Source organism: Anser brachyrhynchus (genome assembly GCF_964034855.1).
Source record: "Anser brachyrhynchus genome assembly, chromosome: 9".
Lineage (NCBI taxonomy): Eukaryota > Metazoa > Chordata > Aves > Anseriformes > Anatidae > Anser > Anser brachyrhynchus.
Window position 1 is genome coordinate 17,720,024 of NC_137703.1, and position 26,456 is coordinate 17,746,479.

The 26,456-nt window shown below is 42.5% G+C and overlaps 1 protein-coding gene across 1 annotated transcript; it reads left to right on the forward strand.

The window, feature by feature from the left end:
• Positions 1 to 764: 764 nt before the first annotated feature.
• PROC (protein C, inactivator of coagulation factors Va and VIIIa) lies at positions 765 to 26,115 on the forward strand. The gene is made up of 18 exons (XM_080605446.1): positions 765 to 2,629; positions 3,703 to 3,786; positions 4,164 to 4,324; positions 5,056 to 5,080; positions 5,622 to 5,732; positions 6,419 to 6,559; positions 6,937 to 7,046; positions 8,004 to 8,121; positions 12,675 to 13,244; positions 14,508 to 14,538; positions 15,952 to 16,055; positions 18,280 to 18,440; positions 20,058 to 20,082; positions 20,214 to 20,327; positions 21,484 to 21,618; positions 22,263 to 22,912; positions 24,232 to 24,349; positions 25,349 to 26,115. Exons 1-18 carry the CDS (start codon positions 2,545 to 2,547, stop codon positions 25,924 to 25,926), a joined length of 3,321 nt encoding a protein of 1,106 aa, XP_080461572.1. The 5' UTR covers positions 765 to 2,544; the 3' UTR covers positions 25,927 to 26,115.
• The last annotated feature ends 341 nt before the right edge of the window (positions 26,116 to 26,456 follow it).

A 26,456-nucleotide genomic window follows, 5' to 3' on the forward strand; every position in this document is an offset into this window, starting at 1 on the left:
GCCATAAAATGATACCTGTAAACTTGAAGCTGAAGGATTCAGCTGAGCAGTCCACGTATCTCGTTGTGATGGGCTTTCTCTTCCATCTGTACCGACTGATGTGTTTGTAAGATGTTGACAAGAAACGTCATACAGACTGCTTTTAAACTGAGAGGATGGTCATAGAGTTCCACAGTGCTGTTGCAAAAGCCAATGGAAAGTAACATAAGGTTGTGAATATTTTCTCTGTGTAAAAGACCTTGTGCTTGACAGTTAAACTGAAGGATATACTTTGTCTTTTTATGGAGGGAATAGTTTATGTGACAGGAACATAAGAAATCATGGTGATGTTATATACTGTAGCAAGACGAAAATGGTAAAAATTCATCATTAAAATGTTAGTTACTTAGTTCTAGTCATAAAGAGAAAAGAAAAATTACTACCTTTGCTCACACACACTGGACCTGAGTGTCAGGCTCTGCAATAAGCACCAGAGAAAACATGCAAAGAAAGAAGCAGCAGAGAGAGAAGGTACGTTTACTCCTCTGATGCAGGTAATTAATTTTGGTCTTTTTTATTTAGGTGGCAGAAAGTGATAGGAAGAAACTCTTTGCCCCACTCAGTGTGTCATTACTGGGTTATCAGGGCTGCAGTCCTCTTGGTTTGATTGATAGCGATCTAATGGAACTTGGGATGGTGGAATGGGTTGGGAGGGAGGTGTGCTGTAAAGATCTTGAAGTACCAATGAGGGTTGTTTTTTTTTTTAAAAAAAAAAAAAAAAAGTGTTCTCTGGCTTTTCCCCATCTTGTCCTGTGTGTTGTTGGGTTGCAGTTCTTACGTTTTTTGTTTTTTTTTTAAGTACAGTATAAAGCATCAGGAGAGTTGAGCCATCCAGATCTGCTCCCACTGAATGGGCAACACTGGAAGCAAACAGGTTTAGAACAAGCCCTGTCATTCCTTACTTGTAAAGTAGCTTAAGCATCATAAGGTAAATTCCTTGTTTGGCTGCCCTGTACCTTGTTGGGATTAGTAACTGTGTGCCCTTCTGGGCCTTGGACAAGCTGAGATATTTAATTCTCATGTGGGCAGAATGAAGATAAAATGGTCATTATAGGTAAAAAGTATACTCTAGTTTTCTAGCAACTTCTCTCTGAAGAGTTCCAGCATTATGCTGTCTTATCAAGTGACCTTTAAGGTAGTAAGTCATAGTGTCTTCACAAGAGAGGAAAAAGTTGAAGAATTTGCATATGACCTAAAAGACACAGCACTTCTGTTGATGTCAGAGTCAGTTGTAGCATACAGCTTTTCCTCAGGGGTGTGGGGAAGGGGGAAGATTTAGGCTTCTTGTCCTCATAAGCAGGTTGGCTACCAGGCTGCCTGAGGAGGAGTGTCTCCCTTGTGTTAAAAGCCATGCACAGCTGCAGCCTCCAGTGGGTATACAGTTAAGCAGAGAGCAAAAAATTCCAGAAAATTTCCTCTAGAAGAAGAAAGCAAAGCTTTTGGCTGCTTTATACACAGAATATCTTTAAAAAATGAAGTCTGAAACATCCATGATACTTCCTTGCTTTGGGGAAGTGATTTCCTTCGATTATTCCTGTCCTTAATACTGTGTGAATCATGACTTTCCACTGTGTTAATTAGAATGACATGGAGCCTCCTCTGTATTACCAGTCTCTCATGAAGTTTCTCTGTTTGTTCCTCTTTACAATCCTGTAGTGCTCCTGAGAAAAATTGCTCTTCTTTTAATGAAAGTCATTTAGAAAGTAGTGAGCCCAGCACTGTAATTGTTTAGATTGAAACAGTTCCCTGGCATGCAAAACTGGGCAAATCTTGATGTATTCTGGAGCATCTTTTCTTGAATTCCCTGCTCCTGGAGTTAAATGTTTATGCAAGAACCCAAGTGTGGGCTTTTAAAATACATATCCTGTGGTAGCAAGAGAAATGGCAAAGGAGGAGTTTAAGAGCCCAAAATGCAAGGGCTGATGAAGAATTAAGTTCGTTCTTTCTGAGTATAAGATAAAAATAAGAAAATGAAAATGTTCTTAAAAGGCTGACGTATTGATTTTAAATGCTATAGGTTGATAGTTGATGTGCTTGTCCTAAATTGCCAACCTATACCAACTCTTGGAAGCAAAAGCGTAGTGAAAAACATGCAGTTTATGCGGCAACAAAGCACTGTTTCTAGATAGCCAAGTCAGCTACAAATATTAGTTGTGTAGTAGGTGGAGTATATAATAATACACTTGATTCCTGTTAGATTTCCTATTTTGTTTCATGTTGGTCAGGTGTTTCATAAAACTTAATTTCAGAAAAAAGTCTGCTATCATTAATCTCAGATGATTTTTTTTATTGAGTGGTTGAATTGAGCAGCAAAGCTTCACTGTACACACATGTCTTTCACAACTGCAGTTTTGGATGCCGCTTTTTTTTTTTTTTTTTTTTTTTTTTAGCATGAGTCTGAAATGGATGAACTTAAAGTCCACGGCCAAGTTTGTAAGGGAGAACGAAAAAAGTTTTTCAAGCAGTTGGAACTGTCCTAAACAGTGTCAGTAGATGTGAGCTGAGATGCTAGAGAAGCCTAGGCTACCTGTTCCCGACACTGGGGTGGCATTCTCTGATGCGGGAACCAGAGGGACACGTGGCTGTGCAGGTAATTTGCATGAGGATGTCATAGGCTGTATGGCTCACAGAGGTACTGCTGCAAGAGCTGCCCTCAGAGAAGGGGAGCACTGGTTCATACCATCTCTGATTTATGAAAATTTCTGAAAAGAATTGTGCTTTTTCTCTAAAATGTTTAACGTTCAAAATGCATTAGAAGATTTTGTGCAGATGAGAGCTAATCCAGTATGCCAAAAGATGCAGCGAGCTGGCACAAGCTTCTTGCCCTGCCTTCTCAAAGCAGGCAGCAGTAACGAGGGTTAGAGGCTTTGACTTCTTGTGGTGGAAACTTTGATGAGAAAGTAATGTGGAAAGACTTAAAAACAGCGATCTCTGTCCACATGGAGTGACTGAGGGCTTTGAGGTGGGGATCTCTCAGGGACTTCAGCACTGGTGTGGTTACACTTTCAAACCAAATATAACCATTACTATTTGCCAGAGAGTCAAAAGAAAAAAAAAACAAAACAAAAAACTACCACCACAAAACAGATTTGGAAAAGGCAGAAAGGATGCCTCAACTATTTCACTTTTCTCGTACACGAAGGTAAATTGTCAAGCTCCCCCTGAGCTGTGTTTGTTTAATGACTAAAAAGAAAGCACTTCATGTCACTCCAAAGAGTAAATATCTGAAGTTATGGATTAACTAGGTTCCAGCAGAGCTCATGGCGGAAGAATAGATCACGCTGATTCACACTGAATAAAGCAGTAAGTGCTTCAAAAGTATTGTATCGTTCAGGATCTCACAGTACAGCTTTATTTAATGAAGCATGAAGCTTGTAAAAAATGTCTGGTGACAAGGGGAGGATGTTGGGCAGACAAGAAATGTTCTGGGTAAGCTGCTGATGGGTTAAAGGGAACTAGCAAACCAGTCTGGAGGGCCTCTAACAAGCGGCTGCTTTGGAGCCGAAATCAAAGAGAAAATCATGGCACAACACAGCATTCAGTGAGGGAGCTGCTGTGTGAAAAATAAATGAAGGAACTGGCTGAGCTCTGAGTCTCCAGCATGGGGGTTTTGCTGCAGCTCAGTAGTGCAGTCCCTTTCACACCTGCCTTCTCTTTTTTTAGGGGACTTCTGCTGCAGTATGTGGAAGCTCGTCACCATAGGTGTTCTGCTGGCTGCCTGCTCTTCACAAGTGTGTAGTACCTCAAGTAAGTTTTCATTTTTCAGGTACTTTTCACCCTCTTCCAATTGCTGCAAGCGTGTTTCTTGCTCCCTGTCAGCGACAGGGAGTGGCTGGAATTGTTCCCATTAAGGGATTTGGATTCCTCTAACAGGTTTACAGACAGTGCAGGGCCATGATGGCTGCCTTGGCGTAGCGCCCATGAGCCCTGCAAGCTGAGCATCACAGCAGAGGCTTGGGCTTGCTTCTGCAGCGCGGCACTGACAGGCCATGTTTTCTAGAGCAAGCTCCCTTGCAGTGCTGGAGAGGGGCTGTTGCTCTGAGAATAGCATTCTTGAAGAAGGACCACTGCCAGTTTTCAGCCAGCTCTCTTCCCTGCTTGTGCTTTCACATTTTTGTTTCTAGTATTTTACAGCTACAAAGATGCAAACCAAGTCCTGAAAATCCAGAAGCGGGCAAACTCTTTTCTGGAGGAGGTCAAACCAGGCTCTGTGGAGCGTGAGTGCAAGGAAGAGCTGTGTGACTTTGAGGAAGCCAGTGAGATATTTGAAACCAGGGAAGCAACAGTAAGTTGCTTCTGTAAGGAGGAATATAAGACTTAACCAATAGATTATTTTCTTAACGTATTGCAAACTGGGATGTGGGAGATCTTGCTGTCAGCCTTCCTGACTCCTAAGGTAGAGACATGTTTTTGAATGTAATTGCTTGACAGAGATTGCCAAGTTATACCATTGCTTGTTTGCACCGCAGCACTTGGTTGCTCATGTCTGTCCCACCTGGCCCAGTTTTGAGTTTTAGGTCCCAGTTAGGTAATCCCAATCCCTGTATGACCCCATTGGCTATTCTTGCTACCACTGAGTTTCTCCTAGTCCTTCCTATCCTAGATACATAGGATGAACCAGTCCTTGCTGTCCCTCAGACACCAGATTCTTTTTACAGTCTTCACAATGCCCCTGTTTTGCCTAACTAGGCACAAGTGTGATTTTATTTCAGCAACACAGGTGACTTACCTGGCAGTAAGAGACAAGAAAACAAAGTCTGTAGGGATGTTGAGGGATTGTGGTGCTGATGGGTGAGCAGGGCAGGGGGGATCTATGCTGAGGAGGGCCATGCAGTGCATGAATGTTGGGGTTGGCCAGTTTTGTTGTAGTGTATGTTGCTATACTGCCAAGAAGAATTTGACCAACACTGTTGACTAGAATGCTGTGCTGTGTTGGCCAAAGCCGTCATACACTTCAAATCCCTTGCTTGTGATAAATATGCTTCTAGTTTTAATATAAACTTTGTTTCTCTACAGCTAAATTTCTGGAGCAAATACGTAGGTAAGTAAAAAAGCTTTCCTAATCATCTCTCCCTGTTTCCTCAAGGTTAGCTGGGACTCCTCCTTCCTGCTGCCACATATCACATACTGATTTATATTTTCATTCTCTTTTATATGAGGTGTGCAAAGAATGTTTTCCTGTCATATTGTATAAGCAACTTCTTAAAAAATTCAGGTGCATCTGTGTCTATCATCAGTCACCTTCTCATAGCAAGGGCACTGGTCAAAAGTGATTGCTGATACTCTGACCCTGCCTGACATGGGTCCAAAGAGGAGCCCCACCATTGCTCTCCACTTCTGCAATAACTTGCTTCTGCCCTGTCTGCCACAGGTTTTGCTCTTTTGTTCCCTTCTGCTCGCTCCCTCTAGAGCTGTAATTCAAAACCTAAACAGGTGCCCTTGTCTGGGCTAAGACCACAGAGTTACCACCATTCAGTGGCAGAAATGGTGTGTGGTACTTGGGAATCTGGGGAGAATCTGCTCATGTTAATGTTTGATCTGAGCTGTGGTTCAAGGGCTGAGTTTTTCTGCCTCTGTTTCAGATGGAGATCAGTGTGAGCCGCAGCCTTGTTCCAATGGGATGTGCAAGGACAATATTGGAAAGTTTTCCTGCATCTGTAACAAAGGCTGGGAGGGAGTGTTGTGCAATTATGGTAATGCTGTCTTTAATCCACGATAAAATAACATTCTTCATGACAGGGATCTCAGTGTATAACAATCGACACTTCTGGCATTGCACAGTATGCTTGCTTTCATTATTGATGTGAATTCTCTGTTACTTCATGATGTGGTAAAAGGATTATCTGTGCTTATCTAAAGCAAAATGAAGTTTGTGTTGCCATGGGAAGCGTTTGGAGATCTGAGATATCTGTGTTTTACAGAACTATTTCTGATATTTTTGTAAAATGGGATAGGAGTGATGTTACTTTATTTTTTTTATAATACAGAGAAAAAAACAATCCACTGCAATATTTTATTGTCATTACTGTAACAATGTCTTCCCTAGAGAAAAGCTCCATAGTGTATTTAATTAGGAGTACATACACCATGTATCATCAATGCTTTCCACCATCTGACTCACACTAAGTGACAGAATTTTCTGTTCTCCAGTCTGCCTGCCCAGACAGTAATCTCTGGGTTCCCAGTCTCCCCACTGTCTTATTCTGGACCAAGGTCTATTTGCTGTCTGAAGGGCCCTAGTGCCATTAAATCCTGCAGCTGTCATCCCAAATCCACTGTCAGCTGTTGCTCACTTGAATCAAGATGTCATTTTGCCACTTTACCTTCCTGTGACTCTGGCTTTCCAACTTCTCATGCCTCTTGTTCCTTTTTTCCCCAGAGGTGAAATACACCAACTGTTCTGTCAATAATGGAGGTTGTGAACATTTCTGCAAGGATGACCCTGCCAACCAGTGCCGCTATTGCAGCTGTGCATCTGGGTACCAGCTGGTAAATGACCATACCACGTGCAAGCCTGTAGGTAAGAGAAGGATGTTCACAGGAGATTTGACAGAGGGTTATTCAAACGTGAAATAAGGGGAGTTTGCAGGAGAAGTATTTGCACTGCACTTTGTACTACTTTTCACAACAGCCATTCCATGCAGAATTATTCCGTGCCTGTGTTTCCCAAATCCATACCCACTTTATGACCACTAATAGTCTAACCTGTGCCTGTGTTTGCATCATGGAGACACATAGAGCAATCTGAAAAGTACCTCCTCTGCAAGTGTTGAGGGAATTCCTTGAAGCCAATGGATTGTATTGCCCAGGTTAGGGAGCCGGGGGGAATGCTTTTAGAAGAGGTTTTATGTTGGGTGAGTTGGTCTGTGCTACTTAACTTCTCTGCATCTTCTGTAGTGGAATTCCCCTGTGGAAGAGCGAAAATGGACTACATTGAAGCCAAAGCAGGATTCAATATCCGTCTCATTGAGGGAAAAGCAGGAAGAAGGGGAGACAGCCCTTGGCAGGTAAGGAGAAAAGAATCTTTCACAACAGACAGTTCATGCCGTTCCGGAACAGCTCTGCCTGCCTCCCTATTCCAAGGAGACTCCTACATTGCTAGTTGTGGCATCACGTGAAGCTAAGATTCCCTTAGCTCAGCTCTTTCAAAAGCAACCAAAAAGTTGGAGTAACAAGAAGAAATATCTGTTAAGACTCTTGGCCTTGCCATTGTTGTCAAGTTTTTTACCTTGTTGAGAATGTCAAGAGAGAGGATAGTGATGACAAATACCTGCTTTGTCACTCCATGCTGGGGAATGACACTTAATCACTGCAGCTCATGCTGCCTGATGCCCACTCCAGGTATTGTAACAGCATTATTGTAGGAGTGTGAGGTAATCTCTCCTCTTCTGCAGGTATATGTTTTTATAAGCCTTGCCTGTTGTAAATTCAAGTTAGCAGATTTAATCAGCTAAATAAGTCATAGCTTTACAGAGAAGGTTGGGATGTCACAGAGAAAGAGGAGACCTCGCAGACCATATTATGGAACTAGTGAATGCATACAATCAGAGCCTATCTGTCTCTGACAATAAGGCCTTTTTACACCATCAAATGAGAATTGCAGCATGAGATGACACACTGTCTTCTGGTGTTCTGTGCACACAAAAATAATCCCCTCATTTGGGCTCTGCCTTTCAAAGTTTTGGAGTACCAAAGTGCTTTCTTACAGTGACCAGCATAGTCCTCTGCTGGTTTGGATGAAGCCAGCCTTCATTTGGGAAGAATATTCAAAAATTTTTGTGGGTGTTCCACTGAGACTGTATTCGCAGTGCTTTTGCTCCACTGTAGAGCTTTGGCTTCAATGAACATGACATGCTTTGGTGCTTGATGCATCTGTACATTTTGCAACCACAAAGAAGAATGTGTACCATATTTTGTGAGCCATGCTTCCTGCAGTGTCAGACCTCTCTGTTTCTTTGTTTCAGATTATGCTGCAAAATAGCAAAGGGAGATTTCTGTGTGGGGGTGTTCTCATCCATCCATCTTGGGTCCTAACGGCAGCACACTGCGTTGATTCAGGAGAGGGTTTCAAAGTAAGAATTGGTATGGAAAAAAATCCATCCCTTTTTTTTAAATACGACTCTTTAATTCCCAATGTTTATCATCTCAGGAGAAAGACCAGCAGGTTATAAAGACAGAAGTCCTGGATGCCGGAGTGGATTGTCTAGGAAGTATTTAATATGCACCTTAGCACAAAACAAAAAAGATCAGTAAAACCACCTGATTTCATTTGACCCTGTATCAACCTTACTGTGGAAGTGGGCTGATGTCTTCTGAGCACTGTTGATTGTCTATACAATAGAAAGACTGAAAAGTCCGTTTGGGGAAATCTCTTCTGCTTGAACTTTTCTGTTGATGAAAGTATTCAAGGTTGTTCCAGTACTGAAAAAAAAAAGCCACTCTTTACAAAACGTATATGAAGTCTTGAGCTCAAGAGGAGAATGTCACAGTGCCTCTTCCTGCCTTTTGATACATTTGAACAACATTACTTCAGAGAGTTTTAGCAGAGCAGGAAAGGCACTGCAGCAACACTGCCATTACTGGCATTGCTGCTCTTAAGCATGAGAAAACCTCTGCTGAATACAGTACTAATTCTCAATTAACAAACAAAAATAATCAGTGTTCCATTCACATTTAAGTAGAAATTATTTTTCAGATTAGTATTTTCTGTCTACTGTTGATGACATTAGAGACATAACAGCTCAATTCCTTTCTTTCTCCTTTAATGAAGAGAGGTTGTTCTCAGTAATTGGGAAAGTCTTGGAAATGTGCTGTCTGTATGCATGTTCCATATATACTGTGGATGTGCAAACATTTGAGACGTGAGACACTAAGGCACGTGTGGGTGGAAGTGTTTATGTCTATCATCCATTGTTCAACGTACAGGATGAATGTAAAAAACCATGTGATATACCCTTGTGACCTTTTAGAGCCAGAATATTCACCTTTTCCAAAGAGAGACATCAAGTAGAAGTGAATGTGCTAGCTTGGAAATAGGCATGCAGACTGCACATCCCCAAGCACTTCCAGTTACTGCTGAGAAGTTTTCTTCCCTGTGAAGTGATCACTTAACATACGTATATTCAGTTACAGTGAGGCCCAAGAAGCGGGAACCTGTGCAGGTAACTTGGTAAAGAGTCTTGGAATGTTTTAGGGAAAAGCAATCATCAGATGTGGTGTTTGAATGCTCAGCGGTGCTAGATGGAGCTTTGGTGTAACTTGAAGGAGATAGGTTAGTGGGAAAATTTTAACTAGGGGAAATACTGAGGCTCCACCCGGCCTCATACTGCAGGTCCTGGTAGAGATCTATGCAGTGTGACAAGCTTTCAGCTGGGTTAGAGTGCCCAAAGATCTCTCTGCAGGAAAGAAACAAGGGGTGGTATCCGTCAAGAGAGTCTTGTGGTAACCAAATAAAAAGATGGAGCATAAATGATTTTCAGTGGGCAAAGAAAATTGTCAGCACTTGAGAACCATGGTTTGGGAAGATCAATTTTTTGGTTGAAATAAAACTCAAGAAACACCTCACATACAAATTTGGGCTGAGCATACAGAGTAATTTACAGTGTGAGGATAATCACCAGTAAGGGCTCAAATTTCTCCCCCTCTCCCAGCTGCCCGAAAGACCTTCCTTGTTAATAGAGGAAGAAGCAAGTGTGTGGCCATAGACTGAGTTATCACCTATGAGAGAACCCCTCTTGTTAAATCTCAAGGAATCATACTGTGGTGAAATAGGAACCACATAAGGGTCCTCTAGTGTTGTTTGGGTTGGTGAAGAAGAGGTGGGCATGCGGGACAGATGTCCCTGGTCAAGAAGAAAGGAACTTTTTAAAGATTCACCTAAGCATCATGTGTTTGTCCTTTTACATGTACCTATTGGGCATTTTGCTGCAACTAAGAAAGCAGTCCTCATCAGAGGAGGACACATGTTCTAAACTGTAGAGATATCCACCATTAAGACCGTGAGATACATGGAACAGAGTTTTGAATGGACACATTGCCATGCCTGTGAGGGCAGATGTAAGCCCGATGATGGTAGTGAATGTGTCTGTATCAAGACTGCACAGGTGATATTAAACCTGCCTCCATCAGTCTGGGATGCCCATCAATGTTACGGCCTCGTCCTGCTGCACCTTTCTGCTCACGATGTGTAAGGGTGGAACTGGAGGGGAGTCTCGCATGTGGGTTTGCACTCGTGAGCTTGGAGAGTAGCCTTGTAGCAGGATTCACATGGCTTCTTAGTGTCTGAAATGGAGAATCATAGAATCATAGACTATCCTGAGTTGGAAGAGACCCACAAGGATCATTGAGTCCAACTCCTCTCGTAAGGAAGCTGTAGGCCGCGATGAGGTCTCCCCTCAGCCTCCTCTTTAGGTCTCAAAGTAGGTGAAGTTTTGGAAGATAAATTTGAGAACATCCCAGATTTTCTTCTTGTGGCTTTTGTTCCTGCATCTCCAGTTTGCATCCAGAAGTGTGTTCCAAGATGATAGGTGAATGTAATCATATCTGCATCAATTCAGAATGCCGTCTCTGCCATCAGAGAACAGGTTCCTCATTTGCTCGTTTATGTAGAACATCACAGCAATATTTTTCTGCCAGCAGCAAAAAGATTATGCTTCTCCTCGGTGTGGGGGAGGATCTGGGTGCTTTTCACACAGGCTCCAGGTTTGGTATGTCCAGGTGTGGATAGGAAGTCAGGATGGTATTCTCTTGTGGAGAGGTGAGGGGGAACTGTTGCTACAGTAGCCCCCATCTTAGAGCTGTCCCCTGCTTGTTCACAGGTGTCTCTCAGGATACAGATAGTCATGGCCATGCTTGTATACAGAGCACGTGAAGCTCCTACGCAACTAAACTGCCTTCTTCAAGAGGAGGTGCTCTGACAGTGATCGAGTCTAGAATTATTCCTGAGCCCCAAAGTAGAGATTTGTATCTGTGAAGACAGGAATAAACCCCTGCCTCTTATCCTCGGAAATCTACCAGTCAGCCCCCTGCCGCAGTGGCTGCAGAGTGGGAGAACGTAGCAAGGAAATGTGCTCCCAGGGTGCTGGGACACTGCCACCACAAAGAGGAGATCGCAGAAAAAAATTGATTTGTGTGTGACGGCTTGGTAATAAGAAGTCCTTCAGGCTCTGGTACTGCATGATGCAGGTGATCACTCGAGCAGTTTCAGTAGTCTGAGCTGTTTACCGAGGCCATGTATGAAATGGCAGTGGCCGTTGACAAAGGAACAAGATGAGAGTCTCAGAAATAACTGATCTGGACGTCCAAGATCCAAAGCTGGAGTTACAGGGTCTTTTGAGAATCTATTTCTGGAACTGCTGTGGGTCATAAAGTCCCTATGCTTGGAGACACTCTCACTCTTGTACAGAAAAAAAAACACAGCAGCAATACCCCATTGACAGGTTCAAGCACAGCAAAAGGCTCCAGAAGACCTTGGTAATGCAAAGTCAGAGGAACTTTAAGGTTTGTGTCTGGAAGGATTAAAGTAAAATTGAAGGAAGTAAAAAGTTAATTGGGGGGGCAACAACTGTGAAGGACAGTATTGTGAAGCACACATCTGAAAAGGTGGTAATAAAGAGCAACTTTGAACTCACTTATAGAGGGACTGAGAAGGAAGAAGGCGTGCCACTGTCACACTCCTGCAGCATGGGCAGAGGTGAGGTGCCAGCATGGGTGTCCTGCCATCTCGTGTGCTCAGATGCGTGCCTTCCTGCAGCTTGAATGTGCAAAGTGGACAGATCTCCAAAGAAGTATTTTAATCCAGTAAATACTGAAACGTGCATTGGATGTAAGCTTAAATTAACTGATGGCACAGTTCAGAAATGCAGCAACCACTGTTAATTGCTTTTTGTGGCTACTTCTCGTTCTATCAGAGAGATCTTCTCCTGTCTTTTCCAGTGTATCACACACAAATGACTTGCTTTTGCCTTTCTGTCCCTTTTCAACCTAGTTTCCTGCTTACTTTTGCTTGACTGCATGGCTTATGAAGTGTCCATGGTCATGTAGCACAAATAGAAACTGAGAATCAAAAATTCCTTAAAATACAGATGCATGATTTTAGAAAGGAATAGTCTTACCAATCAGTCACGTTTATCCTTTATATCCTGAAGGTCAGTCAATCTAAACAATGGTTATACAGCAAAAAAAAGTAACGTACTGTTATAAATGTCTTGCCTTGCTGTATGTTTGCTCTCCTTGCTTTTAATGCTGACTCCAAGAAGATTGTTTTCCTTCTCAAGATCATCTCTTCAGCTGAGCAGGTGTACTGTAATAAGAACACAACAGGGCAATACAGAGGCAATTTCAGTCTCCCAACTGATGGTCGTAGCTCTAGGATACTAATTAATTAAGTACAGTGTGTATTCATGAATTAGGCAAATCTGGAAGGTCTACAATGTGTGCATCAAGTAAAAAACTGTTAACCTATAACATAAACTGAACAAGTGTCTATTTTACAAGCAAATTAAAAACGTGAAGTAGAGTCCTAAAGCCCCATTGTACTGCAGGTGCTTTGGTGGCCAAGGTGAAGGAAGGCTCCCTTTGTTTTGACAAATGAGAATGTTCAGGAGCATCTCTCATCTTCTTGTTTACTCCTCCAGGTAAATACCACCGTCTCCGTACTGAGGCAAATGAGCAAACCATTTGGGTCGATAAATGTGTGAGCCATGAAAATTACACCAAGGAGACCACCGATAATGACATAGCCATGCTGCACTTGGCTGAGCCTGTGATGTATAACAAATATGCGCTCCCTATCTGCCTTCCCACACGGGACCTGGCAGAGCACGAGCTGACAAGGAACGGGAGGCAGATGATAGTGACTGGTTGGGGCAGCACAAGTGATATGGAAAAGAAGAATTACTCAACTCTCCTCAGCTACATCGAGATCCCAATGGTTCCCAGGAACGAGTGTGCACAAGTGATGAGATATGTTATCTCTGACAACATGCTGTGTGCTGGGACTTTAGGAGACAGAAAAGATGCTTGCATTGGTGACAGTGGAGGCCCTATGATCACTAAGTATAAGGATACTTGGTTTTTGGTAGGACTGGTGAGCTGGGGTGAAGGCTGTGGAAAAAAGGAGAAATTTGGAGTCTACACCAAAGTTAGTCAGTACTTAGAATGGATCCAGCACCACATAGATGAGATGTCACCTTCTTGGAAGGGTTGATTCTGGTACTGCGAGCCTGGAATATTGTGGCTATGTGCCAGTGACAGTATGCAGTGTAATGTACTGTCAGATCTTCAGTATTAAATATTGAGTATATGTTAACCTTGTGTAGTGTTTTCCTTGGTACTTTCTCCAGGTTATGTTGTTTATTTGTAGCATGGTCCTGCTTAGGCCTTATAGAGATAGTAGTACCCTGTTATGCTGACAGGCTGTACAGCATTGTAGAAAGTAAGATAGTCTGTGGTCCAACAAATCTTTTAAGTGAAAAATGACTGAATTGGTTGGGCTGAGGGGGAGAAACAGAGATCTATTTAGGAAAAAATGTTTAAAAAATCAACTTAGTGATTCTAAGTTGATTCAACAGTTCTGTCATTTCAGCTTTACTCTAACATATCCGCAATAACTGTTGTGGTTTGCTCTGTATTTGTATATTTTTTCTTTCAACAAAATGCAGTGTTAATAACTTCCTCACTGCCTCCACTCATTCTTGTCTTAATCCAGTGCTCAAACGTTAAGCGACTCAGCAGGTCAGTAGATCTCCATATTTGCTATTCCTTGCAAATCCAGTGCCTGATTTTACTCCACCAGACTTCCTTACAAGTCCTTAGAAGTGGGAACTCTGCTGTTACTCAAAAAGGAGGTTTAATTCCAAACTCTTGCATGCTCTATTTATCCTAATGTCTGTAAATCTCATCTAATCAGCAAGCTAGGCAAACTCTTTTGTTCACTCCTATTCTATTAAACACAATCAGCTGCAGGCTAAATTAGCATTCCTAATACTTACTGATAGATTTTAGTGTGTATGTATGTGTTTGCATCTATATCTATACATGTGTGTATACCAGTAACAAAGATATATAGCACCAATAAGTTCATAGGAAGTTGCAATAGTCGAAGTTTAATACAAACACAATTTATACCTGATTTTAATCTTGGCATATAAGCCTGCTAAATATAATTAATCTTGTAGATACAAGGTGAAACCAACTCTGCTGTAGTGATACAGGTTTCCAACATCTCGGTCAATATTTGGACCCCTGTTTGGATCAGTGAAGAATGTCAGTCTGCTCTTGTGATGAGATTGTTAAATGAAAAAACGACTCAGTTGCGACAAAATTGTATTAGAATTTGTAAGAAATTTAATATGCTGTCAGCAAAGAAGTGTAATATCTCTTAAGCTTGTAGACTTAGTCTTACTGACTTACAAGCTGCTCACATACTTCCTTAGCAATTGCTGCAGTTGATTCATGAATAAAAGAAGCAACAGACAGGCCAAGGGCTTCATGTTGGAGGTAAGCTGCAACTGAAGAGTACATTCAGCCTGTCTCTGTCTCTCTTTGTCCTTTTTTCACCTCCCATTTTTTAATTGGTATTGGACTTAAGGATCAACATGTCAAAGAACTACACTTCTTTGAGCAGCAGCCTTCCAGACGAGGCCTGTACCAAGAATACAAGCTTCTGAAAAGCCTGATATTGCTAGACATTGAATTACAAGGAAAAACGGTACTGTGTTCAAAGCTAGTAAAGCATGGGTTTAATTAAAGGCAGAAATCATGATGTCAGTGAATAGCTGTGATTGTTACCAGGCAGTATTTGCCTTCCTGCAGGTGACTGCTACGAATCCTCCTACACACTCACAGGTTTACGTATTTCAAAGAGCAGCTTATGTATTTCCCAGATCAATTGATCCTACCTACTGAAAGAAGATGGAGTGTCAGAAATCTTCTATAAAAAGAAACAAATTCTCCTGAAGAGCGTTGTTACAAAGAAATGGCTTTTATTGTTGGAGGATGTTTTTAATGACTTTTTAGTTCAAACACAGGTGTATGTGTGTAGAAACACAATTTTCTTTTTATTTTGGATTGCAAGTCAGTTTCAGAGAAGCCAGAAGGTTGTCTCTGCTCTGTCAATATTTGTGACTGGTTAATGATCAACCTCTTGACGTCATGGCTGTTCCTGGTGTGCATCCAAATATCTCTTCTGCCTTCCCCTAAAAATAAAAAAGAAAAGAAAGAAAGTGAGTATAAATGCATGCTTCTATATAAAAGCGAATGCATTCTGAGCCTGTTTTTTGGAAGATGACACAGATACCAAAGAGGTATGTGCTGTCAAGCCCCCATAAATTATTCAGCCTGTGAAGGTAATGTGAAGAAATGCAAACTTCTCTCACGTAATTTTTACTGCCAGGTATGTGGTAAATGGTTTCCTAATTGGAGTTTGCAGCTGTGATCTTACTTGACAGGACCATCAGGAACTGCACAACAGCCGCTGCCGTTAGAAGCTGCTGGCTGAAGCGTGCGGCTCAGACCTCAGCCTGGGATCCTTCGCAGGCTGAACAGGGCTGTCGCTGGAACTGGCTTCTGCTCAGTTTGGGCCTGATCCAAGCCTGCCGTGTTCATCGCAGCTTTTTTATTTCTTCTGTGGGCTTTGGATCAGACCCTGTGCCGCTTCCTGGGCTAGGTCTATCTGTGCATTTTGCCTTGCACACTGTTGGGATTCCTGTTAGAGTGTGCAGCATCAGTGTTAGAGAACAATGGAAATCCCATCGCAATGAGCTCAGTAGAATTTGCTTTCTTTCTCCCCTCTTTCTTCCTTCTTTTACCCCCTTGCTTGCACTTCATTTTGTCTTTGTCTTGTTTGCAGTGAATTCACCCTTGCTGGTTTTGTGACCATATACCAATTTCATTCACCTTTCCCCTCTGAAGGAAAGTCAGAGTTTTCCGAATGCTCAGTAGAATGGAGAGCAGTTCCTCGCTTGTGATGTTTCTCCTATTAATGTGCTCTGTCAACAGCAGCTGTCCGTATTCAGGTAGGTGCTTCCGATTTACATTTTTAACCTAATTGTTTTCTTGTGAGAATCTCAGCACAAGGTCCTAGAGGTTCAAGAAACACTTCTTGAAATACATCAGAGAAAAATGAGTACTTGTGTGTATTTCTGAGAGAAATCAGCCTTTCATAACTTCCTTCTTAGACCACTATCCTGTTTTTCCTGTATCCTTTTGTGACATTGGAACCAAAATCTGAATTATTATTTGCATGGCGATGTTTTTAAATTTGGGAAGCTAAAATTAGGCATTTTCAACATGTGTTCTTGGACGAATGTTGATTTTACTACAGTTATACAAGATTTGGAAATGGTTTCAGAGAGCTTTAGAGCACGTGTGAGAATGTGCAGGATCTCACAGGTCATTATGGCCATCCTTGCAGAGGGAGGAGGAGCAGAAGAAGATACCAGTAGTAGAAGTGGTATCTGCAAGTCAGAGGGCTTTACAGCAGGCATATCCTCTATGTGATGGTACTTAAAACTGGTAGATCCTTTAAAGATTACTACAGAACTCAAAGGGTGATAAAAGGTAATTTCACTGATCCAGGTGAAAGACAACTTTGCCTTTACTGGACATCAGGATCTGTCCAAAGCTTTTCTCAGCTAAGAGTTATTGTGGGCTGTTTCTAGACGCCTAGAAATGAAGCAATTTGATATTATTCTAGAGTTTCAGTCATTGCTGTAAATACTGATCCTGCAACTGCAAAGAAATGTGGGAACTTATGGTCCATCTGCAAAAGTGGGCTCGTTGTCAGAGAATGAACTTACTTCTTAAAACACTTCTTACCATCATTTTTTCACGTTTTATCACATATGGATGGGTTTTAAATATAGATCCCCACTTCTGGACATCTTACAGAAAGACAAAAATCTCCTTGTACTCTAAATAGTGACTCGGCTCAATTCAGTCACCACATGTAACTGTCTGGAGGTATTTGAGATGGCACCCGGTATCAGTACATCCACAAGGGCTGCACGAGCCCTCACTTTCCTTCAGAGCATCCTGGCTGGACAATCCTGGGGTCACTGTGCTTCAGCTCGAGATGCAATAGCAAAGGCTTGGTAGCATCAGCAGGAGATAGATGGGGAGGACCTTACTGCGGTATTCCCTCTTCTGGCCACTCTTTGCTTCATTTGTTGGCACTAATAGCTGTTGAGCCATTGCAGCAGATAGCTTTGTGCAGTGAAGTGGAAATGAACTGAATATAAGTACAAAACTGACACTTTATGTATTTATTTTAATGAAGGAGTGGCATCTGTATTATTGTGTCCACAGTAGCTACCCAGAAAGTCTCCATTACTGAACATCTAAAAAAGGTGACATTGAATAGAAATCAAATTTCTGCTTTCAGCTTTATTTCCATGTGCACACGCAGCCAGGCAACTAGTAATCACTGTGAATCAGGAAAGAGGCAGAAAAATACAACCAGCTCCAAAGAAGCTGCAATACTCAGGAGTCTTGTGGGGAAAAAATATTCCTGTGCTAGTCTACAAGTCTCAGTAATGAACCAGCAGGTTCTTGCTTCTAAATGTCATTGCCCAGGCTGGGGCAAGGTGTCTGAATTCCTCCAACAAGCGGCACAGAGGTGTGAAGTTTCTGAATTAATGGAAGCTGGTCTGCAATTGGGTCTCTTCCTGAGACACAGCCAGTGCTGCTGGTGCTGTGACAGGGCATGCTGACAGCCACAGTGTGACTGCCACAGACTTGCAAATTACCTAAGTTGAAACACAATAATAGGTTTTGTGGTTTGTTTGTGTTTTGTTGGCTTTTTTTTCCTTATGAGGGTGATCATATCTTTAATATAGCAAGATATTTTAGGGATAGTCTTATATAATGTTTTTAAGCCCTTTCCACAGGAGAAAGCAAGCTAAGAATATCTAGTATTATTTCACTTAGTAAATCTTCAGTTACAGTGCCTGTTGATTGGCACAGTTTAAAAAAAAAAAGGCAAAAAAACTCAAAGTCATGGATCTGGTTCTTTTAAATGAGCTGGATCATTTAAATCCATTAAAATAAAGCTTAAACTACTATTGCCTTTGGTTAGGACACAGACTAATTTTATTTTCAGTTGTGCTGCTTACATAGCTTGCTTTTTTTTTTCCTATACTTTATTTTGTTTGTCTAACTGAAAGCATGCATGGCTATTACTGTAATGATGCAGGTTTGTGGTCTTCCATTGTCATTAACTGTTTGATTCTGTTTTTCTAGTGTTCATGACAAGAGACAAAGCACATCAGGTGCTGAAAGTCCAGAAGCGTGCTAACTATTTTCTGGAAGAGATTCGTCCAGGGAACTTGGAGAGAGAATGCAATGAGGAAAAGTGTTCATTTGAGGAGGCTAAGGAGATCTTCCATTCACAGGAAAAAACGGTGAGGAAATTAATGGTGAGATACAAGGAATTGCCCTCAGCAAGACTCCACCAAAAGATAAACCATGTACTCTAACTGCAAATGACTTACCAATAGGAAAAAATATTCTATCCTTTTTATTTTTGTGTATTACTCAAAGTTCCCACTATCTAATCAGCTATAAAACCACAATGCAGAAAATGTGTGGAGGCAAGTTGGGCTTAGTTGGAAGGTGTATGGGAAGTGGAGTAGATATTCCTGATGAACTTGCAGTGTGGATATTCTCGTTACAACGTAACACTGGTTTAGTCTGGGACTACATGGTCCATTTGCCTTAATCTTGTTCAGAAAAAGGTAATTTTTGTGTCTTGCAAAAGTTAAAATGGCATTAATTGCTTCACTCTTACTGTCCCCAGTTAACCAGCACATTTAACCGATGTCTGCACTGCTGAACAGAGGGGCTTTCTCAACAGCTCTTTGCTTAAAGGAGCTCACACATTGCAGCACTTAGCTTCAGGCATCCAGCCTACAGGACTGTCCAGAACACTGCAAGGAGCCTGGGCTGCTTTCTGGGTATAGGGTGCCCAGGGGCACCCTTTCTTTTTCACCTACCCTTTCTGGGCAGGTGCCTCTGACAAGGGCCTTGGAAGATCGTGCACTGAAGAGCTGGAAAAGCTGCTGCTTCAGACTGGAATTCTGGCCCTTGCCAGATCCCGGCAAGCTTACAGCTGCAAGCAGGCAGAGACGTTCACTTGGGACCCACCTTGGGAAACCTGCTAGCTCTGACAGGCACCAGCAGCAATCCTTGCGAAGCTGCTGCAGCCTATGGCCTGACTCTGGCAGGTTGATCCTTATGGATTCTGCAGCTTCGTAGTCAGGACAGTCAATCAAGGCAGTCTGTGAGATCTTGCTTTCTAAGCAAGTGCTGTAATTATCAGGTTGTTAGATAAATGTTAACACAATTCCTTTAAAGTATACAAAACTTACTTTAGTCAGAGCCTCAGTCTACGAACATGATTCTGGCATTTTCAGAGGGCACCTGCTTGATCATGATCATCAGATCCCTCCAAATACATGGGAAGAGCACCTTGGTCTCATGGCCTCCTAGCACCCAGCTGGGAGGTGGGGCTCCAGGCCTTCTGCTGGGGACCTTTCTGCTGAAGCAGGAGTTGGAACTGCAGTTTTAATTAGAGGTGCCTGATTTCTCTCTACCCTGAGTTACCTAGGTGGCATCTACTTAGCAGGTAGTACTATGCAGTAGAAATGGCTCTTAAGAGTGAAGCAGTTGATGCTGAGGGTCTTGCATGGGCACATTTTGGGTAGAAGGTGCAGGGGGTACGTTTCAAACTACTAGGATGGTGCCACAGACCTTTCACTGGCTGGAGGATTTATGGGTCTAAGCTTTGTTTGATTTTCATCCCAGTACAATCCAGTTTATGCATTCTGTGGCTGATCTGAAGAGAGCTGCATGGGGTTGATCAAGAGATCTGCTTCAAGAATATATTTCGTTGTTCTAATCAAAATCTTATAATGCGCCCTAGATAGACGGTTTTCTAAATGACAAGTAGCCAGTATGGCCATTTAATGACTGGTTTTTATTTATTTATTTTTATTATTATTTGTGATTTTTTCTTGCAGATGGAGTTTTGGTTCAATTACAAAGGTAGGTATAAAAGGAATTTTAAAAAAATCTATTTATTGTGTTCCTTCTCGATACAAAGAATTATGTGGAAGTTAAAAAACAGACTTCTCTTAATTCCTGGAATTACGCTATGGCTTGTTTATTCTTCTTAGGTTTAAATCCATGTAGTACAAATCCCTGTAAAAATGGTGGAGTCTGCAAAGTAAGACACTACAATTACTTTTGCATCTGCCCCCCAAAATTTGGAGGAGACACCTGTGAAGAAGGTGAGTACAGGAAAACACACTTTGACATTCTTTGTGAAGGAAGGGTTAAGGCTGGAATTTGCTCCTTGGACACTTGAGCTGAGCCTTTACACAAGCTTTTTCACTGAGGTTATCAGTGTTGACTTCATGTGTCCCATACACATCTGGTCTGCTGTTTAAGATTAACACATTAGAATGGTGGTTTTGGACATGGCACTGGGGCAACACCATAGGGAGTCACGACAGTGTCTGTAGCTGGTTCTAGCTGTGTTGTGCAGAGGAGGGTGGCACCGCCTGTGTCACACAGCAGCTGCAGTTCTGGGCTCTTGCTGATCTTTGCAAGCCTAGAGGAAAGCACATGTCCATCTCCCATCTTCCCCCAAGAAAGGGCAGGGAATTAGTTATTTTTATCACTTTAGAGTGATAACAAATTCAGCAACTCCATAGAAGCTTGCACTGGCGATCTTTCATGGTGAGGCCCTGTATTTCATGGTGAAGCCCTGTTCTCTTTTTAATTTTATTGAGTAAATCCATCAGACAAATTAGCCAAAGCTTGTTGTAAAGAACAACAACAAGAAAAAGAAAATAAATTCTGTATTTATGTTGTAATGTGAGAATGATGAGGGATGAAATAGAAAAGTCGCGTGTCTCTTACCAGATCCTTGGTCCTCTGAAATACTATGTCCAGTCTGCAAATGACTGAAGCATGAAATCACGGAAGTGGAAACTACAAGTCATAAATAAGTTTTCCCCAAGACTTGGCTTCCCACCAAAATACTCAGCTCTTTAAATCTGCTATAATACGGTAGGAAAGATTTGAAGAAGGATCAAAAGTGGATGCATGTAGAAGCGTGGGGTCTTCCAGGCATGTTATTGCTCCTGCTTTACAGGCAGAAAGGCCTAGAGCTCAGCTGTGGCCTCGGAACAAAGCAGGCAAATAAATAATAAAATGGTACAAACAGGAGAACTAAAGTAGACACATGTCGATGTGCTTGTTTTACTACACAGATCAGGGTGTTTTTTTTCTGGGCCTGTGAGTAGTTCCTGCTGTTTCCGTTCCAGTTTCCAGCAGTTTTTTCCCTACATTCTGACACAGTTCTTCCCCAGTGCTAGCAGCGACAAGCTGCTCAGGCTCTGTTGGCAGCACTAACCCAGCAGCTGCCTGTCTCCTTCACAGAAAAGTTCGAGTGCTGGTATAAGAACGGTGGGTGCTGGCAGTACTGCAGGGACAGCAGTCGCTCCTTTCATGTGGAATGCTCCTGCACAAAGGACTACACCCTGCACGAGGACGGGAAGAGGTGCGTGCAAGCAGGTGAGGTGTGATCAGCTCAGTTGTGTTAGGTAAGGCGCAGATTGGCAGGCGCTGTCTTTTTTTCTTTTCACTAGCTGTAGAAGAGCTACACACTGTGTAGCTGCTTTAACGCATAGAAAAAGTCATTTATTTGCCTTTAGTATTAAGGTGCACCTTAGGTTTTTCTCTAACGCAGTGCCCCCCTGAGCAAGCAGGGGCCCAGGGGCAGCACGGTCTGGACGGCAGCGTAGCCTCAGAGCCATTTCCCTGCGTGCCGACGCCACCCTTCAGCTTCCTGAGGAGAAGGGACCCGACCGCAGCGCGGGCTCTGCCCAAGTCCACGTTAGGGCACCAACGCGTCATGTCGCATCGGGCGCTGTGGGTTCCCCTTCTGTCCTGAAGCGAGCGCTTGGCAGGCGGTGCTGTGGTACCAGCCAGGGCTGATGCCGGTGGCTCAGAAGAGGCCTAGCCATGTGCTGGGATTTTCACTAATTAACTTGATGCACCTTGATTGGGTGATTGGGGGGCAGGCGCTTGACATCAAGGCATCCGGGTCGTTTCTGGGCTCTTACAGTCAGTTTGATTTTTTTGACAGGAAAAGTACTGCTTTTGTGTGACACCACACCAAGCAGCCTAAGCTCAAAGCTTATTTTTGCTCCCTCCAGGACCCTTTCCGTGTGGCCTGATTAAAGCCAGGCGTGCCGTGCGAGAGGAGCCTCTGGGGCAAACAAGGATCCCAAGGGAGCTGAGGAATGATGTGGCCACGTGGAATGAGAGCATGGCAGGAACAGTCAAGCCCTCTGAGATGGAGCTAAGCACTGTCAGGGAAAATGAAACATTAGAGGATGATTCTGAGCAAAGCACAATCGTGGAGGATGCTGCTGGACCAAAGGAGGTGGGAGTAGATGCTTCCAGCTGCACTGAGACGCCGGTGGACTCTGGCACCCAGAAGCAGCTGGGGCAGGAGGGGGCTACCCCTGAGCACGCAGCCACGGAGGGGACAGCCAGGCCTGGGCTGCGGTGGAGTGAGCCGCCCCAGGGCCCTGCACAGCACAACGAGACCGCAGCAGCTGCTGCCAGGCAGGAAGAAACAGTGGAAAATGCTTCTGGGCAGAACCAAACAGGGCAGAGCATGTGCCAAAACGAAACCGGGGCAATTCAAACCATGTGCGATGGGCTTAATGAGAGCAGTGATGCCACAAACGCTTCAGGCATGGCTCAGCACAACCAGCCAAACATCAGCTCTACCTCAGAGCACGACAGCTCCAGGATAACCGGAGGAACGTTGTGTCATCGCGGACATTGCCCCTGGCAGGTAATAAATACCAAAACAGAATGCTTGCTTTCTTTATCGTGGGGACCATCTGTTGCAGGTTTCACCAATCATTATAAGCATGTGTGTGTTTTTTTTTTTTACAGAAAAGTATATTACCTATAGAGGTAACATACTTCTCAAACTTCTGCAGTTCTTTTTGAGTGTATACATTTTAGTTGTCATCTTCATCATTCTCCCTTGTCCCCAGCACTGTCTTCTGCACTTCTGTGTTCAGAGTTTAGTACACTCTCTCTTAACTAAATAAATCAGATCTTTTCTTGCTCTGTTAATCAGATTCTTTGTTTCTGAGGCTCTTGATGCTTGACTCCTTTTGGAATGGCTGATGGTATGTTCACAAGAGTTTTCTGTCACCAGGTGAGACTCGTGCACTGAGCTTTTCATACTTGTTACAGGTAAGAAGGTAAAACTGAGGGCTCCAAACTGAAGGCAAGTGGCATGTGGCAAATCGGGGAACTTGGCTGAAGTGTTTCCCTTATTTCCATTATTCTGCTTTTTTCGTGTCCTTCATTGTTACTAATTTTTGCTTATTTATATTGTCTCCATTCCGTCAGTATACTTTTTTATTTCTGGGCTTCTGCTTAGAAGGGTAACATACTGATGTAAAAAAACCCTCAGAGTTCTGTCAGTCAGTTTTACTGCTTTAATTTGACATTTTTTCCCTTTCCATACATCCGGAGGTGTTTTACAGGTGGACCAATAATAAGCTCAACGTGTAAGGACAGTGCACTCATTTTGGACTCTTGCAAGCTGAAGCATCACTACCAACTGTGTTGGTTTCCACCATCTTACACACTTCTAATAAGAAAGCTACCCCTTGCCACTTAAGCAAATGAGCCCCGATTTTGGGGTGCAAGAGGGGAATATGGGCTGAATGCTTGCTGAAGTATAGTTTCTTCTTCAAATACAAAGTGTTACCACTACGGAAGTTTTAAATTTACATTATCTCAATTAGGGGGAGTAGATTTTTTTCCCCTTCTTAAGAAGAATCTTTCAAACACTTTTCATGCTTGCTATTTATCTCCAAAACAGAACATTACAAGCACCCAGAATTAAGTCAATATGGCATATGTAAAACATGACGTTATTCTAGGCACTAGACCAAGGTACTAGACCAGACTGTTGCTGCTTTTTCTACCATCTGATGATTCACTTCTCTGGAACTGCAGAGTACCGATCAGGTCATCGTCAGCTTCTGCTCTTCACAGCTTTTTGATTCATTAGTCTTAGCGTCATCATCTTTGCTAGATGCACTGTAGCTGCACCGATTAATAACACTTTGCTCCTCTTCTTCCATACAGGTTTTGATCCGAAATAGCGGAGGAAATGGTTTTTGTGGAGGGAGCTTAATCAACAGCCGCTGGGTGGTCACAGCTGCTCACTGCCTCGATCTCGTTAGGCCACACCATGTTACTGTGGGTAAGTACTGTTCTTGCGCTCTATGTTCGATAAACCTAGAGCTAATCTCTTAAAATATATTTTGCATTGTACATAAGCAAGGTTTGGTTGAGAAACAACCAGCCCCATCCAAGCAGACTTGGATTTACTCTGCCTCCTCCCTGGCAACAATTAAGTGTAAAGGTATACAGCTAGTCCCTTGTTTTCACGAGAATTTGACACTGTATGGCAGAAATTTATATTTTTCTGTCTCCCATTTCTGCAAACTCATTGTGTTTGGTGCCCTAGCCATGGCACCTCTCAGAAGGAAGGAGGATGCCTGATGGTCTACTCTCATGTCAGCTTTAAGATTAATTTCTTATCAAGAGGCCCACTTTTTATTGCCAAGAACTGCCTCTCAGAGCAGAAAGCACCTGTACCCTGGTAATGTACTACAGCACAGGTTACAATAGCAGGAGTTAGACGCCCTTGCAGTAGGCGTGCTGCCATAAATAGTCTTGTGCTTGAAACCGCTGGAAAAGAAATGTGCAACAAGAGCAAACAGAATACAACACTGGTAACTGGTAAGAAACAATTCTTCAGCTTTATCCATGACTGCATCTTAATGTTTGTCATATTCCTGAGGCCTACTGCAAGGCTAGACAAACTGTTCAAAATACAGTTCCTACTAAAAGGCATTGACAGGATTTATGGTAAAATCCCTACACAGGAATCCCTGTTCTCTGTAAATGGTTATTTATCTACACACATTTATCAACATTATCTACACATTTATCTACATTATTTATCTACACATTTATCAACAACTCTGTTTTGCCCCTAAAGAGCAAACTGGTAAGTTTGATTTGGGGGAAATCACATCTGCAATATAAAAGGTTATTTTACAGAGCTTGCTCTTGTTTTCATCTGTGTCTTCTTAGGACTAAAGGTCAAAGCATTAATCCACTGAACTTCCTTTTAGCCCCTGAGGATACAGTACAGGCCATTTACAGTTCACATTTTACCTTTTTGTGACCACAGGTGATTTTGACAAGTATCGCAGAGAACTGAATGAACAGAAGATTGGCGTGGAACAGAGCTGGACACACCCACATTACGATTCAAATAACTACAACGGTGACATAGCCTTGCTGTACTTAAGCAGTGACGTCGTTTTTAATGAGTATGTACTTCCCATCTGCCTTCCTAGCCCTAACCTGGCAGCTCTGCTGTCTGAGGAAGGCACAGTGGGGATGGTAAGCGGATGGGGTGCCACTCATGTCAGGGGTTCAACTCTGCGCTTCCTCATGAAAGTCAGGCTGCCCATTGTAAACATGGACACGTGTCAGCAGGCGACAGACAGAATCATTACCGATAACATGTTCTGCGCAGGCTACGCCACTGAAGCTGCAGATGCCTGCAAGGGCGATAGTGGCGGCCCTTTTGCAGTACCTTACCACAACACTTGGTTTCTTTTAGGCATTGTAAGCTGGGGTGAGGGCTGTGCTGAAAAAGGAAAGTACGGTGTGTATACAAGAGTAGCCAATTACATTACATGGATTAAAGAGACTGTTGACAGTGTAGCAGATTCAGAAAAGTTTTCCATTAACTTTTCTTAATAGCATCTTTAAAAAGTGATTTTTATTACAGTGTTTGAGTCTGAGACACGATTCAGTTCCTGTCCTTAATGAACAATTAAGAACGAACAATTTAACAAACTATGGTAAACAGAGACTCAAGTATTACTAAGCAAAATACTTATGTATAATAAAGAATTGATCCTTTAAGTACAAAGGAGACAACTGCAACTTTTTGTCTATGTAAAGTTCCTCTCAGGAAGGTTTAGGTTTGTTTGGTTGTACTTTTGTTGTTGTTACCCGGTTGTGTTTGGTTTTTAGAGAAAGATAAACTTTCTGCTTCTCAAGAATACATTCACATCACAAAAGCAAGCTACAGTTCCTGTACGAGAATTAGTCACTTTAAAAATGACGTGCTTTTCTAGTAGTGTTTGTTCTATGGTTATCAAACACCATGCTGGATACAGTAGTTCAGGCTCTATGAAGTTTCATCATGTGTGCAACTGTTACTTCAAATACAATTCATTTTACTAAAATACAAATGCTTTCTGATACAAAAACGTTTGAATAGA

Bases quoted from the DNA above. Each gene is read 5' to 3' on its own strand.
- PROC (XM_080605446.1), top strand. From the start codon at position 2,545: ATGCTAGAGAAGCCTAGGCTACCTGTTCCCGACACTGGGGTGGCATTC. The intron at 6,560-6,936 runs GTAAGAGAAGGA...CATCTTCTGTAG, and splicing joins TACCACGTGCAAGCCTGTAG to TGGAATTCCCCTGTGGAAGA. The intron at 21,619-22,262 runs GTGAGGTGTGAT...TGCTCCCTCCAG, and splicing joins GAAGAGGTGCGTGCAAGCAG to GACCCTTTCCGTGTGGCCTG.